Below are 15,421 nucleotides of genomic sequence, written 5' to 3' on the forward strand. Positions count from 1 at the left end.
GAATAAAATATATGGGTTGTTATTTATTAAAGGGGGGAATTAAATATTATTTTATGGGTTGTTATTCTTTTTCTATATATTGTCTAATTTTCCATATATATATATATATATATATATTTCTCTATTTATTCATTTGTAAAATTAAAAACTCCATCGAGGATAAATAACATTTTGAAAGGGGAAAAGTAATGAGAATGTTTATCAAAATAATAAAATAAAATAAAAGCTTCATTTTGAAACTTTGGTCTAGATATGTATAAACATTTAATAATTTTCATTTTAAAAGTATATTATAAATATATTTTAAATATTCTTTAAAAAATTCGTGAAAATTAAATTAAAAATGTAAATGTTAAGATTACAAAGTGAAATTTAAGAGGTCCATTTTCACGTGCAAAATCCATTCAAAGTGACTTTTATGGGAGACTGAGACATATAGGAAAGGAGATATTTCGTAATAAATGAAATTAATAAAGTGATGCACTATTTTTTTATTATTAATTTGAGTTGATTATAAAAGATGATATTTATTCGAAAGAATTTTAATTATCTTATTGTGAATATTCGAAGCATCCATACAAATATCGTTCTCGAACTCAAAACATTAAAAGATATCAATCGTTTGTTTAACTTGCACAAAGTAATACACTATTTAATAAATACAAACTATCTAGGTTATATTTAAAATTCATAATTGAATAATGTCTAATGTACTAATTAGATATAAACTTTATTTAAAATGATAATTAATGTAAATATTTTAGTCAATATGTTAATATCAAACTCACATAATAATTAATTTTTTAATTAAAAAAATAAATTTATAATATATAAATAATTAAATAATGATTTTATAATTTTTAATAATTTAGTGATTCAAAAAATAACATTTTATAGACAGAGTACCGTAATTTAACTTTTGAACAAGTTATACATTTTGAACTTTTTTTTAGTTCCAGGATCGATTCGTTTGTACTCCGAAAGCGAGTGAGCTCAGTTACTCACCATGTTCATCCTCCGAGTTCACTCAGTGGACGCCGAGATACCACTCGTCGACGCCGAAGAAATTGAATTCTATACCACCAGTTCCCCATCAAACTCTAACCCTAAAATCCGCGAAAGGAGAGGGGTCGTTCACCTCTATCGGGATGCCTCCCAAAGCTCCCTACCCAACCCTAGCACACGCTCCACTTCCCTCTTTGTCGTCGCCGTTCCCAACTATCTCTCCGCCGCCGATTTCATCCGATTCGTCAGCTTCCACCTCGAGAATGTAGCATACCTTCTCTTCATATGGTATCGTATCGCCCTTTGCAACTCTTTCAAAGATCATTTTTTATCCCAATTTCATGAATTTTTACCAAAATAAAATAAAATTTTATCTTCGTATCATACTTTCGTTTAAAAAACCCTTTCTTTTTACGTTAATGGTGTATGTTTTGGAATATTAGGAATGATGGAATGGAAGATAGATATAGCGTATTAATCGAGTTTGTTAACCAGTTGGATACCGATGCATTCTATTTTAGCTTGAACGGGAAGAGGTTTTCACCTTCTGAGGTTGGTAAGCTTTACCTCCTAATGACTTCATTTTGATCCTTTTGAGTAACAATTTTGATTAATGAGTTGAGTTTCTTTTAGGCTGAGTTATGTCACATCCTTTTTATGCATTCCTTGGAATACACGGAATTGGCCGAGATTGCAAGCACATCTCCTGAAGGATTTGCTGCATTGCCTACTTGCCCCATTTGTCTCGGTTAGTGATAAAACAGAAATTATCCTATTTGATCTTGTGTTTATATGTTGTCTTATATATTTATGTTATTAATTTCACTTCTTTGGTTTTTGGTGTTTGATGACAGAGAGATTGGACCCAGATACTAGTGGGATAGTTAGTACGTTTTGTGACCATTCGTTTCAATGTTCTTGTCCTTCAAAATGGACTTACTTGTCCTGTACAGTAAGCTAGTTCTTGGTTCCATGAAATTTGTGCTCTTCATTTTGTATTCTTGTCAGTATCCTTCTATTGTTATCCAGGAGATGCTTACTTATTTTTTGGTATCAGTTACTACTATTACATATGCTTCTGTTAAGTTTAGGGCTCGTCTTCATTAAAATTGGTGTTCAATTTTTTTCCGTATGGAACAATGTTTTAATTAGCATCATTCATGTTGGTAGGTCTGCCGGTTTTGCCAGCAGCAGGATGAAAATCCAGTCTGTTCTACTTGTGGATCTGGGGAGAATCTTTGGATCTGTTTGATATGTGGTTTTATGGGGTGTGGAAGGTAATGCATTATCAGCTGTCCTTTCTTATTGTGTTCAAATACGATAACATTATCTAAACGCAATTATCACTTTATTTATGTTTTGTTACGTGAATACATGGTCTTCTATGTTTCAATCCACACTTTTGTGGGCACTGCAGATATAAAGAGGGTCATGCCGTTAGACATTGGAAAGATACACAGCATTGCTATTCCCTTGAGTTAATATCGCAACAAATATGGGATTATGTGGGTGATGGTTATGTTCATCGATTAAATCATTCAAGAGTTGATGGCAAACCAGTTGAGATGAACTCTCGTTACACATCAATTGAAGGAACTTGTCGTTCCTGTGGCTATGGTGATGATTCTGGAATTAATGAGGTCATCTACAGCAGCAAAGTTGAAGCGGTATATTCCTTATAAATTACTTCTGGTAGGTTATTTATTATTCAATGATAATTATGGATATCTTAAACTAGCCAATTGGAAATCTTCACTTTGCAATCTTTTAAGTTTAACATGTTTCTTTGAACGAGTAGAACAATCTCATTAGCTTTAACTGGAACGGATATGACTTTGGCAACAATAGTACCAGTAGAACAATCTCATTAGCCTGTACAGTGAAGAGTTGTCAATAAAATTATATTGTCCTACTTTGTACTTCTTGTTTTGAAACTTTGTGACTTTAGTTGTAGATATGTAACAATCTGACTGCTGCTTTTCACGTGCACATGTACTGACTTTGACAATTGACATAAGTGCCAATGAAACAGGTTTTTGATGAGTACAGCCGACTTCTGGCTACTGAGTTGGAGAAACAAAGACAAGTAAGAGGAACACTCTTTGTTCTTGTCCTACTGGTACTGTTGTGATTTTTACGTATAAAGAACTATTATTTATATTCTGTTCTACTCCCCATCCTACAGAATTACGAATCTATGCTCGCGGAAGCCAAAAGCAAAAGAGAGAGTACCATTGCTGAAGCAGTGGAGAAGGCTGTGACATCCGAAATGCAGGACATCCAAAGTAATCTGGATAAGTGCACTGAGGAAAAAAATGATCTTGCCGAGGTGTGTTTCAACATGTTCCAATATGCAGTTTCTGAATGCTTGATTTGTGCAAATCATTTGCATAGGCAGTTCTTTATAACATCATCATTATCAGTCATAGAATTTGTTGCAATGGTTAATATAGTTATTTCATTGCAGGTCAACCGTAAACTCATAAAAGACCAACAAGTTTGGCGTGAAAAGGTCAAGGAAATCGAAGAGAGGTACTTTAATTTCCACCCTGGATCTATTAACATAATTATTATCTACATTTCTTGCCCAAAAAGTGGGGAAACTTGTTACCGTTACACGTGCAACTAATTTGTGTTTTTACCTAATTATTTTCTAAATTGTTATTTCATCTTTTGCTTGCTTGCTTGTATTTTATGTCACAAGTTTTACCTTTTTCTCTTATCTTCGTTCTCGGCTTCTAGATCTTACATGGTGTCTATGTTTTGTTTTTCATTTTAGGGAAGCTTCTGAATCGAGGTTGATGGATGAGAAGATACTTGATTTGGAAGAGCAGGTATCTTAACGAACTAAGTTTATATGTTTCTATGCAATTGCTTGAGATATTCCGGCTTTGACAGTAGTTTGTCGTGACAGATACGTGATCTTAAGGTCTATATCGAAGCTCAGAAGACACTTGTTGACATGAAGGATTCAGATTGTATCAGGGGAGGAACGGTCTTGCCTGTTCCGTCTACACAATCTTCCTCAGCTAACAGCAGGAGGCATAAGAAATCGGGTCAAAGACGGAATTAGGTAAATGTGATTATCCTGAGGAGAAAGCACGATCATGTTTTATTGTATAGTTGAATAATTTGTAGATTCAGCAAAGGTTTCAGAAGATTTAGAAAAGGATTTGGAAAGAAGCACACAATCAATTGCCAGTCTTTTTAATATGTTGAAATTTTGAGAAATTATTGTCATATATTTTATAGGCTTAATGCATGTTTTCTTCCAGTATACACTTTCTCTCATCATTTTTATTTCAATTTATCCAAAAAAAAATGAACAGGTGACCAATAAGAACATGGCATGTGGCAATCAAATATTTTATGAATGTCAAAGTGTAAAATGATGATTTTGCCCCTGCTTGTAAAACATTTAGTTTAATTGCCTTCTGATATACTTTTGGTGATAAATTTGATTGTGCTGACTTGTATTAAGCATGTTTTCCCTGTTGTTTGGTGATTATTATAAAAGAAAATTCTAGAAGCATGAATTTAGATTGGTTTTGGTTTGAGTCCTTTCTGTCTGTGATTAATGCGATGTTTGATATTCGAGTTGTTCTGTCTGTGATTAGTGTGATGTTTGATATTTGAGTTGGTTTGTTCTCATCAGATATTGGACATCAGATGTTAAGAAACTAAAATCTCTTGTAATAGTAGAAGAATAAAATTAGACTTTTTTATAGTACAAGAGCCTTTAGTAGACTTTATTTAGTGTAGACTTTTTAGTTTGGTACAAATAAAAGGAAATTACATTTATAGTTATATGTGTATTACTTTTTTATTTTATACTTTTAGTTTTTTACACTTTCTCATTTGAATTGACTTAAATAATAAGTATTTGACACACTATTATCCATGTGAACAATACCTAGTTTTAGGAAGAAACATTTAATTTTCATAATCAATATTTTATATAAAATAATATTTGTAAAATTTATTATAATGATGATAGTAAGTGGAGTGATAAAAGATATGTTTGAAAGTCTTCGAATATATGTTTAAATCTAAACGAATGAGTTTTAACTATTTTATTTGAATGCTTGTATAAATATAAAATTATAATAACACCCATGACATAATATTTATAATACTTAATAAATGATGTTATTTTGGTCACTCTTAATTGAATTGGTGTCAAGATGACTAATGATACCAATTCATTTGGCGCCCATCGTTGTTTACCATTCGTGATAAAATCAATGTCAAAATGCTCATATTTCACTTCTCTTTTTTCTCCTCGGATTGATTTTTCATAAAACGCACTCAAAATCGATGAAATTCATCTAAAGATTTAATGTTTTAATGTTTCAATCTCTTCTAACAACAATACGGTGATACTAGTTTTAAGATATGTTACGTCTTCTCAAAAGAAATTTTTTACCATTCAAATTTTTGAAAAAAGTACCTCAAACCTCTCAATTTGGGAAAACCCCAAACTTAAAATATAATAATTTTGTGTTTAATTTCATTAGTTTTAAAAAGATTTTGAGAAATCTGAATTGATAAAATGACAAAGGGTGATGAGATAAGTCTATCGATGTGTAAGATGACCACCAAAGATGTTAGAAAAAGATGATTTACAACCACATTTAAAAATAGCTGGTAAAAATTCTATTTTTTTGAATAAACCATTCGATTTGGATATGAACTTTCAAATTTCATTATCTACTCTAACACAATTTTTTTTAAAAAAAAAAAATAGAATGAATACAAGATAATATTTATTCAAAATCTCTCAACTTAGTTGAGGTTGCTTGATTTGTGTGTACTCAATAATATAGCTTAAATACACTTACCAACATAATTCTGCTTTTCTAGAAAAATTGGTGATATTAGACAATTTTAACAGTTTCTGAAAAGCTAAATAATAAACATACAGACCTCTGCTATTATTAAACCAACACCACATTTCATCCCTTTTTCCATGTCTATATAGTCAGCAACACCCACCTTGTCCACTCACCAACTTCCTAAATTTACAAACAATCCTCAAGAAATGATGGAATCAATGAAACACTATGCCTTCGTAGCATCAAGCCCGACTTCCGCTTGAAGATTACATTAACATGGAACCTTTTGGGGCCGGCCGGGGTAGTTCGGGAGAGAGACGTACTTTGTAAATCACTTGTTCAATGACAGGTCACCGTTGGGGTATCTCTGAGCCACTTGGACCAGATGTGCAACTTGGTCCAGCGCCATTTTCAACCGGAGGAGAGGTGCCCCATTTTCCTTCGGATTCCAATGGCTCGATGACGTGGACTCCACCATCTGTTAGTCCCAAAGCAAATTGATTTGGGTCTGATGGATGAGCCGCAAGGACAAGTGGATAAACTTTCAGGCTGTTGGAAGGAGGCATTGTTAGAAACGTCCAAGAATGACTCGTCTCATTGGGTATAACTGATTCTATAAATAGAAATGGAAAAGGCACCTCGGATTGGGAGGTAAATATGCGGCTGGACGTATTCGACACCTCAATCTCAGTGTTGAAGCGGTAAGAACACCCACACCTCCGTCTTCAAAGCTCACGTATATTGATTGGCCGTCACAAGAGTACGTCGCATGTGTGATGGCACCACTTGCTTCTCGAGGGACCCACTGTTTGAGAAAACAATTTCGAAATAATATTATGGACCTCAAAATAACCCCTGATCACTAGCAAACTTTACTGGCACAGCAAAGCAATTTCTAAAAACTCAAATTTGGCATTGCAGGGACACTTCTTACCACAGATGCAAAGCAATTACCTCCTAAAGTGCACTTGATTCAAACATATAGATTTTAAGCAATGATTTTTAAAATATATATTATTTATAATGAAGAAAAATAAGCCCAGAAACCTGCTTTAGGCATTGTAGTTTCGGTGCTTCAAATATAGCAATCTGTGATTCATGAACTGCCAGAAAATGTGTCTGGTCCAGGTGAAATTGAACACGCGTATCTGCATGGGGAGATGGTGCTCGCCCGTTTGGGATTTGCAAGAGCCTGCTTGCTTGTTTCTCCCATCCATCCATGCTCCAGACACACAGCTTCAGGGAAAAAGAGATTTTAAATAATCAGAAGACGATAATGATCCAAACAAATACTAAGAATCATTATCTAAGACATTAACAAACAAGGTAACTCCTGTGAAATTCAATATATTTTTTAGAACTAAACAACAAAACATGTAGGAAAGACCTCATGTAAGCATAACAAATTAATATGTTTTCAGCAAGAAGCTTTTCCCATATATCCTTGACAAGATTTAACTTAAAATAAGCCAATTGTTACAAACTTGAGCTTTTGATAACACGTTTTTTGCGAGTTGGCGTTAAACATATACAAGTTTCCATTTCAAAAGTATTCAGTTATTTTAGTTTTCTCCCAGTGGGCTGTTGAACTGCTTTTAGGATAAGACAGGCATGCATGGGAGAAACACTAATATTTCTTACCTGACTGTCGGCTCCTGACGAAACAAGCACACTTAGACTATTAGAGAATGCAAGGCCTGTTATTCTTTTCTGATGACCTTTCAACTTTGTTTTCACCTGAGAAAATAGGGCACGCAGTTGAATCAAATGATTTCAACTTATTTCTAAACATCCATCAAAGTTCTAAGTCAATTAAGGACCTCATCCACCCGGACATTGTAAATTTGGATTGATGAATCATCCATGCCTATGGCAATGATGTTATTGTCCAGAGGATGAAATGCAAGGAAGGTAGCTGCGGGTGGTGGGGGCATGAATGTTGTCATCGTCTGCAAATTAAGAAAGCAAAAAAAAATACAAAATAAACGTAAAGAAAGCAATAATTGTATTGAACAAACTATAAAAAAAGAATAACCTCATCATCAGTCAATTTCAATCTAAAAATCCAAATGAATACCCTCATTATTTAAACAAAGTTTAGTTACAAGTGCTATAAACATAAAACACCAAAGCTTCCCTAAAAATAGTCACGTCCAAAAAATGAAATGAAAAGAGAAAGGAGCTACCTTAAATGTCATCATATTGAATAGTGAGATTTTACCCCCGGAAGCTGACATGACATAGGAATCATTCTTTGAAAGAGCAAAGCATGGAACAGCGTCTTCAGGATTTGTATCACCTATATCATTAGTCATCAATATTCCACTCGTCGGCTGCCATAATTGTGGCGCAACACTAGTTGTGGCCTAACACAGGCAAAATCTTAGTTAATACCTAATTTACAATAATATTGGGGGGGGGAACAATACAAAATCATTATGATACACAGTATGCAACCTAGTAAAGAGTTTTTAAAGAAATTTTAATACCTTCACAGTTAAGTTGCGATCGTTCTTCTGCCATTTCCAAAGCTTGTGCACAGCATTAGATGCTAAAGCCAATATGGCAACTCCAGAATTTGTATATATTAGTCTAGAAATCTGACATCATACAAAAAATAAATGACTGTCCTTGTCTTTAATAAATAAATATATATTATCATAATCTACCGAGGAAAAAATCACAACCATAAACAATGGAAACTGCAAACTTTTCTACAGATAAATTTAGTTCCCAATTGCTAATAAAACCTGAAAACATTACACATCTGTTTGCCATACAGTGAGAAGAGGATAAACTCTTATTGAATTATTCCGGAGCAGAAGATTTTAGAAATGTCAGAAAAGGTGGAATTCAGGCACAATTTTTTCCAAATTCTATAAAGTACACAATTAGGGACTTAGGTTTACCCTCATAGCTGTCAAACTATCAGGAAGCCTTAAGGAGCGGCACTGCAATGGTTCATTGATTTCTGTAAGTTTCCAGATCCTAGATTTCTCCACAGACTCATCTGCAATTCTGGGCTTTATATCCGCCACACTTCTACCATCATTGATCTGAAGTGACCCAAAAGTAAAAAGATAGATCATAAAATAGACTCCGTAAACATTAGCATTCAAAGATAGGTACATCCATGTAAATTTCTGCAAAAGCATTTAGGTTATGATTATGATAGTGACTCACCATTCCAACCATAGCAGGTACTGATGAAGCCCGATCACCCAAGGTTGTTCCTATAGTTGTATTGTTGGAGCCAAATGTACCAATACTTGGAGCCTGTTACTTATATCAGCCACTTAGAAAACATATTATCATAAAAAAAGTATGTATGTTGATGAATAGTTATATTATGTTGTGTATACAAACAAGGAGATTTTACCTTTACAATGCCAGCAGGCTCAACTCTAGAGGCATCAAATGAACGATTCTCCACTGTCCGTATCAACCTAAAGCCATCTGAATTTGCTAGGACTTTAACCCCATTGTCATCAGTTGAAACGGCTAGCAATGTTCCTTCCTTGTTAAATCTAATGCAAGGGGAAGGCTGCATGTTGTTATAACAAGTACAGTTAGTAGGTAGGAGTTAGTATCAGACAGCCTTGCAGGAATAATGCAAATGCTTACGTACCGGCAATCCACCATTAGCTGGAGTACTTGTTAATAAATTAAGATTGTCCATGTCCCAGAATTTGACAGTGAACTCATCACCAGCAGCTAAGAACCGATTCTTTGTGGTATCAAACTGAACAACTCCCACAGATCGTTTCCCAAGACCAAAATACGTCCGCTTGACAGCTCCTTCACTTTCATTCCATTCCACCAAGAATGATTCCCCCTCTTTATTTGTCCCGCATGAGAATAGCCTACAAGTAGCCGATAAATTGAAAAGATAAGTATCACCACAATGAATAGAAAGATAGATAAGAACAACCTCAAAAGAAGAAAGAACAAAGTCAGAGAGTGGACATATGACATAAGAACCTTGTTCCATCTGCACTGTATGCCATTGCTATGGAGGACTGGCCTGGTGCATTGTAGTCAACTCTTGAACCCATAGTATCATACAACCATGCCTTTATTTTCCCATCAGTTGCTGTTGAGAAAATGAACTGAAAGGGGAGAATAAGACAGAAGAAAAGGGAAATCTTTAAGCATAACAGCAATAAAATATGAAACTTATAGGACACCGACTGCTAATGATTAGAATGTGTAATTTAAAATAACATTCACCAAAAAGGAAATAGAGAGCTTCTTAATGAATGAAGGGTCTTTAGAAAGGAGTTGTGGACTCTATGGTTGAAAGAAAGAATGGCACTAAATCTTAAAACTGATTGTTCAATGACAAAATTCCAAACTGATTGTTCAATGACAAAATTCCCAAAAATTTGAAATTTTTTTCTCACCAATTCTGATTTCCCAGAATATTTATACTTAGAATATAGTTTAACTCTTGTACATCATTTAAAAAGATTTAAGCAGGAGGTGGTCATGGGAGTTTTTTTTTTTTGGGGGGTGGGTTGTAAAGCAAGCTTCATTTACACAGAAGATAGCATGCCGGAAAACAAACAAAAAATACCAACCAGAAAGAAAAGGCTAAAAACAGACACTGATTGAATATAAATTAAATGGTCGTGGTTTAACATCAACTTTATAATTATTCAATACCTTTCATTTGTTAAGATCTATGAACAAATTGGACAGAACTTAAGAACTTTAGTTTTCTGAATGTCATATTGGCTCATTTTGTAAATAAAAGGAAAATAATCAATATAACCCTTTTTACTCTGTTAAAATGGAAAAAAATTCTAACAAAGGGGAAAATGAGTGCCAATCTCCATGCTGTTGTCTGTTACCTGAATATTTTCCTTGTGATGAGGGCATATAGAATAGACAGGTGCTTCATGACCCTCAAAAGAATACTGCTTAGCCCCAGTATTAGCATCCCAAACCTACAAAGATTGAACTGTTAGAAATGAATTCCAACAGATGAAGTAAGATAAAAGTAACGAGATGAAAGCAACCTTAATAATCCTGTCCTCGCCACATGTGACAATGCTCAATTGTTTGTTTGGATAAGAGAATGCAAGATCATTGACACTCCCAACATGAGCCTCAATCTAAAATAGAAAAGAATTCAATGAATGTAAAAAGGACGACATCAGCTTAAAAATCCTTGCTGGACATAACTGCATTGACTAGTCACACAAACCTCTAGGTGGTTACGTAGATCATCACCACCATGGTAGGAGTATATATGCACAATATGCTTGGAATAAGCAACACCTGAAAATAAGGAGAAAATCTCAAATCTAGTGTTTCATTAGATGAATTTACTTCCGTTGCATAAAGGCAGACTATCAGAAATTCAATTGTTACAGCCCTGGGAATTACCAAAAAGAGCTCCATCAGGGCTCCACATAACACGGTTAACTGCTACAGTATAATCACTCGCCAGAAATGCCTGATTGAGAATCAGAAGATTAACATTTGTGACTGCTTCAAGTTCAATAAATCTTGTTAGTGGCGAAAGAATTCAAACCTGCAGAGGCACCGAACAAGATGAAAGGTCCCAGACCTTAAAAGTTTTATAAGCTATTTTTTCACCACTACCTACTTCCCAAACCATGATATCACCAATGTTTGTCCCCACTGATATTATAAAACCAAATATGGAAAAAGAAAAAAAACATACAAAATTAGAATACGACAACAAAGGGAAGCAAAAACCAGTTTATGAAAACATAATTTACAGAAAATGATTCTGAGCAGAAATGGAAATTTTTGTTCTTGGCTCACCAAGAAGTAGAATTTGTTGCACTGGATGGAAATCCATGCTCTTGACTGTAGACCCCTGACTTAGGGTCATAACAACAGTCTTAGGCAAGTCATCAGGAGAATAAGAACTTTGACCATGGCTCTGGCTGGCATATGGAACGGGCAAAATATTTACAGGCAAATTATTGACCTGGTGGTGAAGCATAGCTGATTAGGTACCGATAATTTATAATATACAGTTTCAATAAAAACTGGATGGATGCTGCTATACTACAAGATGAAGACCTCGTTACCAGCCAAAAGACTAGTGGCCTAAAACAAAAACCTTAAGGTGAAAACAAAACCACTAAAACTCAAAAAATACTATCAAACTACATAAACGGTGAAGTACCACTCTCTTTTCTTTCAACCATCAAGGAAAACAAGATGGATTTAAAAATTCGGGGAAAATTTCTTTATTTGATTATCCATCTTGAGATAACCAGGAGAGTAACAAAATTTCAATTGGTCATTATTATACCTAGAAAAGGCCATAATATACAAATAAAATTTCAAAACAACTGATTGTTTTCATTTAAATCACATTCTTCACATGATTTAATTAATATCCTCTAAACCTCAATACAAATGTATCACAAGCATCTCCTAGCCATACTTCGACATGCAAAAATAGAAATGTATATGTTACATCAGTTAAATCTAACTATAAACAATCACGTGGAGTATGATTAGATTGACATACCTCATCCGGCATTCCAAAGGGCCTTGGTCTCTTCAAAACATGTTCAGAATCTGCTGACTGATAGTCCAGAGCTGGGTTATTGATTGGAGTTATAGGGCGTTTTAAGATTGCAGCTAGCATGAGAAACAAATATAGAAGGTAAAATAAGAATCCATCAAGATACACATTTCACTAGAAAAACAACCTGTCTGACATCCCAAAATCTTTATGCTATTGTGAGTTCTCAGTGCATCTTGATCTTACATCTTAAATACATATTAGCAACAAATATGTCTTTTCCTAACAGGTTTATGCATTATGTATCTCGTCAGAGGCAGCACAAGTAATTCTAACATATAATGAAGCATTACAACATGCATATCCACACCTGCATGATAAGTGTAGAACTTGGTGAAGAAGAAGTAATTTGAAGTATGAACACAATGAACAGATTCTCTAAATAACTACCTGCATTATTAGGTGCAGCTAGTCCAATTGGTCCTGCAGAAGCAGCAGGGTGAGGCACAGGTGCTGGATTCACCATCCATCCAGCAAGAGTGATAGGAAGTGCAGAGGGTGTGGGCTGAAAAGGCTGTGCATATATGCATAAGATGTCAAAAGAAATTAAAAAAAAATCCAGAAACAACTTAAAATTACTTGGGAGTTAGGACTTCTACAAACTAACACCATGAGAACCGAGTGGAGGAAAACCCCCTGCCTTTGGGATGGCACTCATTAAAGGATTAGTGACAGGGGATGGAGCTTGTGCACCGTTTGGTTGTCCACAACTGTGGTCTACAAACAGTGTTTTGATGTCTGGATTAGACCTGGGATTCTTACAAAGCTGATGCTGCCAATTCAAACTGCATTATATTAACAAGAACAACTGTCAAGAAGCTCAAAGAGGAAGGGATTAAAGAAGTTTAGAATCAAGAAACAATAATATAACCTTTGATTTATTAGTGTCCGCAGTCTTGAATTCTTCAAGGTAGGAAATTGAAGCTTATCACGGAAAAGGGGGTTAGCCTCTATTAACCTTTTTAATTCTGCAAGCATTATACCTCTAGCAGATTTGGTATCCCCATATTTAGACAGCTGCTCATTTTCTCTGCATATTAACATAAGCCATAAAATTGCATGAACTAATGAATTAGAGAGACAGAGATGCCAAAGTGATGCCACAGTGGACAAAGAATAAACTGACATCAATATCTCATTTATACCTAAAGTTTTCCAACGTCAACAGATGTGTAATTTCCTTAAAAAGTTCCTCATTAAACGCTGAAAACAATTTCAAGTCCTTAGTTAAAATCTCCACAGCTTTACCACGATCTTGCCTGCATTTATTTCAGTGAAACAAAAACAAATGAACTTACAACATTTCCCCTTTTTCTGTAACTCAATTCACTTGCAAACTTGCAAAAATGCTAACAAACAAACTAAACAACAGGATTAGACGACACTCTAAGCTTAACGAGGGGGAAAATGTCCAGGCGTCCAGCTTACTTGTCAAGAGCTTCAAGGTATTTCTGTTTTCGAATCTCAAAAAAATCTTCATGGAATATTTGTTATCATCAACCTTTGTAAACCCCGAGAGATACTTCTCTACCTCATCCCACTCCCCATTTGTCACCATTTCCTCAAAATATCTCAAATTGAAATAAAACCCTGACTCTTGCTCCAATCTGTTAAATTCAAATCCATTAACCAACAAACACAAAGTAGAAACAAATAAAATTCTTATTTGAAAAAACTGCAAATATTAAACCATACTTGTGAACAGTTCCTTTAAATTTCTCTTCATCAAGGAATTGAAGTATAAGAAACACGAGTTCTCTGCTGAGCGATGACATGATCGTAACTCTGTAAAAATAAATCAACAAAAAGAAAAAAGGCAAAGTGATATGAGCTTCTCATAAATCAATTACACTTCATAAAAAAAAACACAACCAAAAACCACTTAGAAATTATGATCTCAATTCAATAAATCCAACAACTCAAAACAATAATCCAAAAGTAATAATTAAAGAAACATAGAAATGATAACGAAAATTACCAGATTTAATTTCACAGATCGGGAGAATTTCTTTGGAGAAAGCGGTCGTTTCACTGCTTTCTCTTTTAGTTGTTGATTTCTTCTTTCTCTCTTTTTGAATGTTATTTTGTTTGGTGTGTGTGTGTGTCTCTCTGTGTTGTTTCTGGTTGAAGTATTTATACAAGGGAGGAGATGGTTAGGGAATTGAAAGATGAAAAAAGAGAGATGCAGACATGTTTAAATTAAATATCGTGATCAGATCGAGACGATACGAGATATTGTGAGAATTAAAAGTCAGAAACTCGATTGATAAGTAGGTAGACTTGAAAGTGATACGATATCTGATAAGCCATTTGACTTATTGATGCTATTAGCAGATATTAGCTTTTCTTGCCATTTGTATAAAATTTTATTACTAATTTTACATTAATAATTAATTTTATAACCATATAAAACTTCGGAATTTAGGGGTATATTAGATATGAAAATTGACTTTAGGACTTTTAATTGGATAATACACTTGGCAGACTTCTTTTACTAAATAATGTTTTGGGTAAATTACACAAATGATCATTCAATTATAAAGTATTGCGTTGTTAAGTCCTCCAACTACTAAAAGTTACAAAATAGTCCCCTGACTATAGAGCATTATTTTGTTGAGTTCTCTGACTATTAAAAGTTACAAAATGGTCATCTAACTATTAATATGTTTCAAACTCGTCATTTTTCATTAAAAAGTTGACAGTCTTTTGAGCTGGACATTAACATATTGATTTGTGATATGATAAAATTTGATCTTTTAATTGTTTGAGGTATATTTTGTGGATCGAGTTTCTGTTTACATTATATCATTGAGCCAATGTATGAAACATTATGTCATCGAGTCCATGCTTAAAAAGTAATGACGGTGTCAATACACATCGTCAAAATCATTTCTCAATCACTAAGTTAACGTTCAGCTCAAACGGCCATCAATTTATGAATAGAAAATGACGAGTTTGAAACATATGAATAGTCAAGTGATTATTTTATAACTTTTAATAGTAGGGA

The 15,421-nt window shown here is 34.1% G+C and overlaps 1 protein-coding gene and 1 pseudogene across 1 annotated transcript; one reads left to right on the forward strand and one right to left on the reverse strand.

The window, feature by feature from the left end:
• Window positions 1–958: 958 nt before the first annotated feature.
• Window positions 959–4,207, forward strand: LOC120150373 (BRAP2 RING ZnF UBP domain-containing protein 1-like). The gene is made up of 11 exons (XM_039163061.1): window positions 959–1,293; window positions 1,449–1,557; window positions 1,639–1,753; window positions 1,860–1,957; window positions 2,176–2,282; window positions 2,423–2,672; window positions 3,038–3,091; window positions 3,191–3,334; window positions 3,473–3,537; window positions 3,785–3,839; window positions 3,920–4,207. The coding sequence occupies exons 1-11, from the start codon at window positions 1,007–1,009 to the stop codon at window positions 4,076–4,078; spliced, it is 1,443 nt and encodes a 480-aa protein (XP_039018992.1). The 5' UTR covers window positions 959–1,006; the 3' UTR covers window positions 4,079–4,207.
• Window positions 4,208–6,175: 1,968 nt separating this feature from the next.
• Window positions 6,176–14,199, reverse strand: LOC120150372 (annotated as a pseudogene).
• Between the last annotated feature and the right edge of the window lie 1,222 nt (window positions 14,200–15,421).

The sequence above is a fragment of the Hibiscus syriacus genome, unplaced genomic scaffold, assembly GCF_006381635.1.
Source record: "Hibiscus syriacus cultivar Baekdansim isolate YM2019G1 unplaced genomic scaffold, ASM638163v2 tig00111022_pilon, whole genome shotgun sequence".
Taxonomy (NCBI): domain Eukaryota; kingdom Viridiplantae; phylum Streptophyta; class Magnoliopsida; order Malvales; family Malvaceae; genus Hibiscus; species Hibiscus syriacus.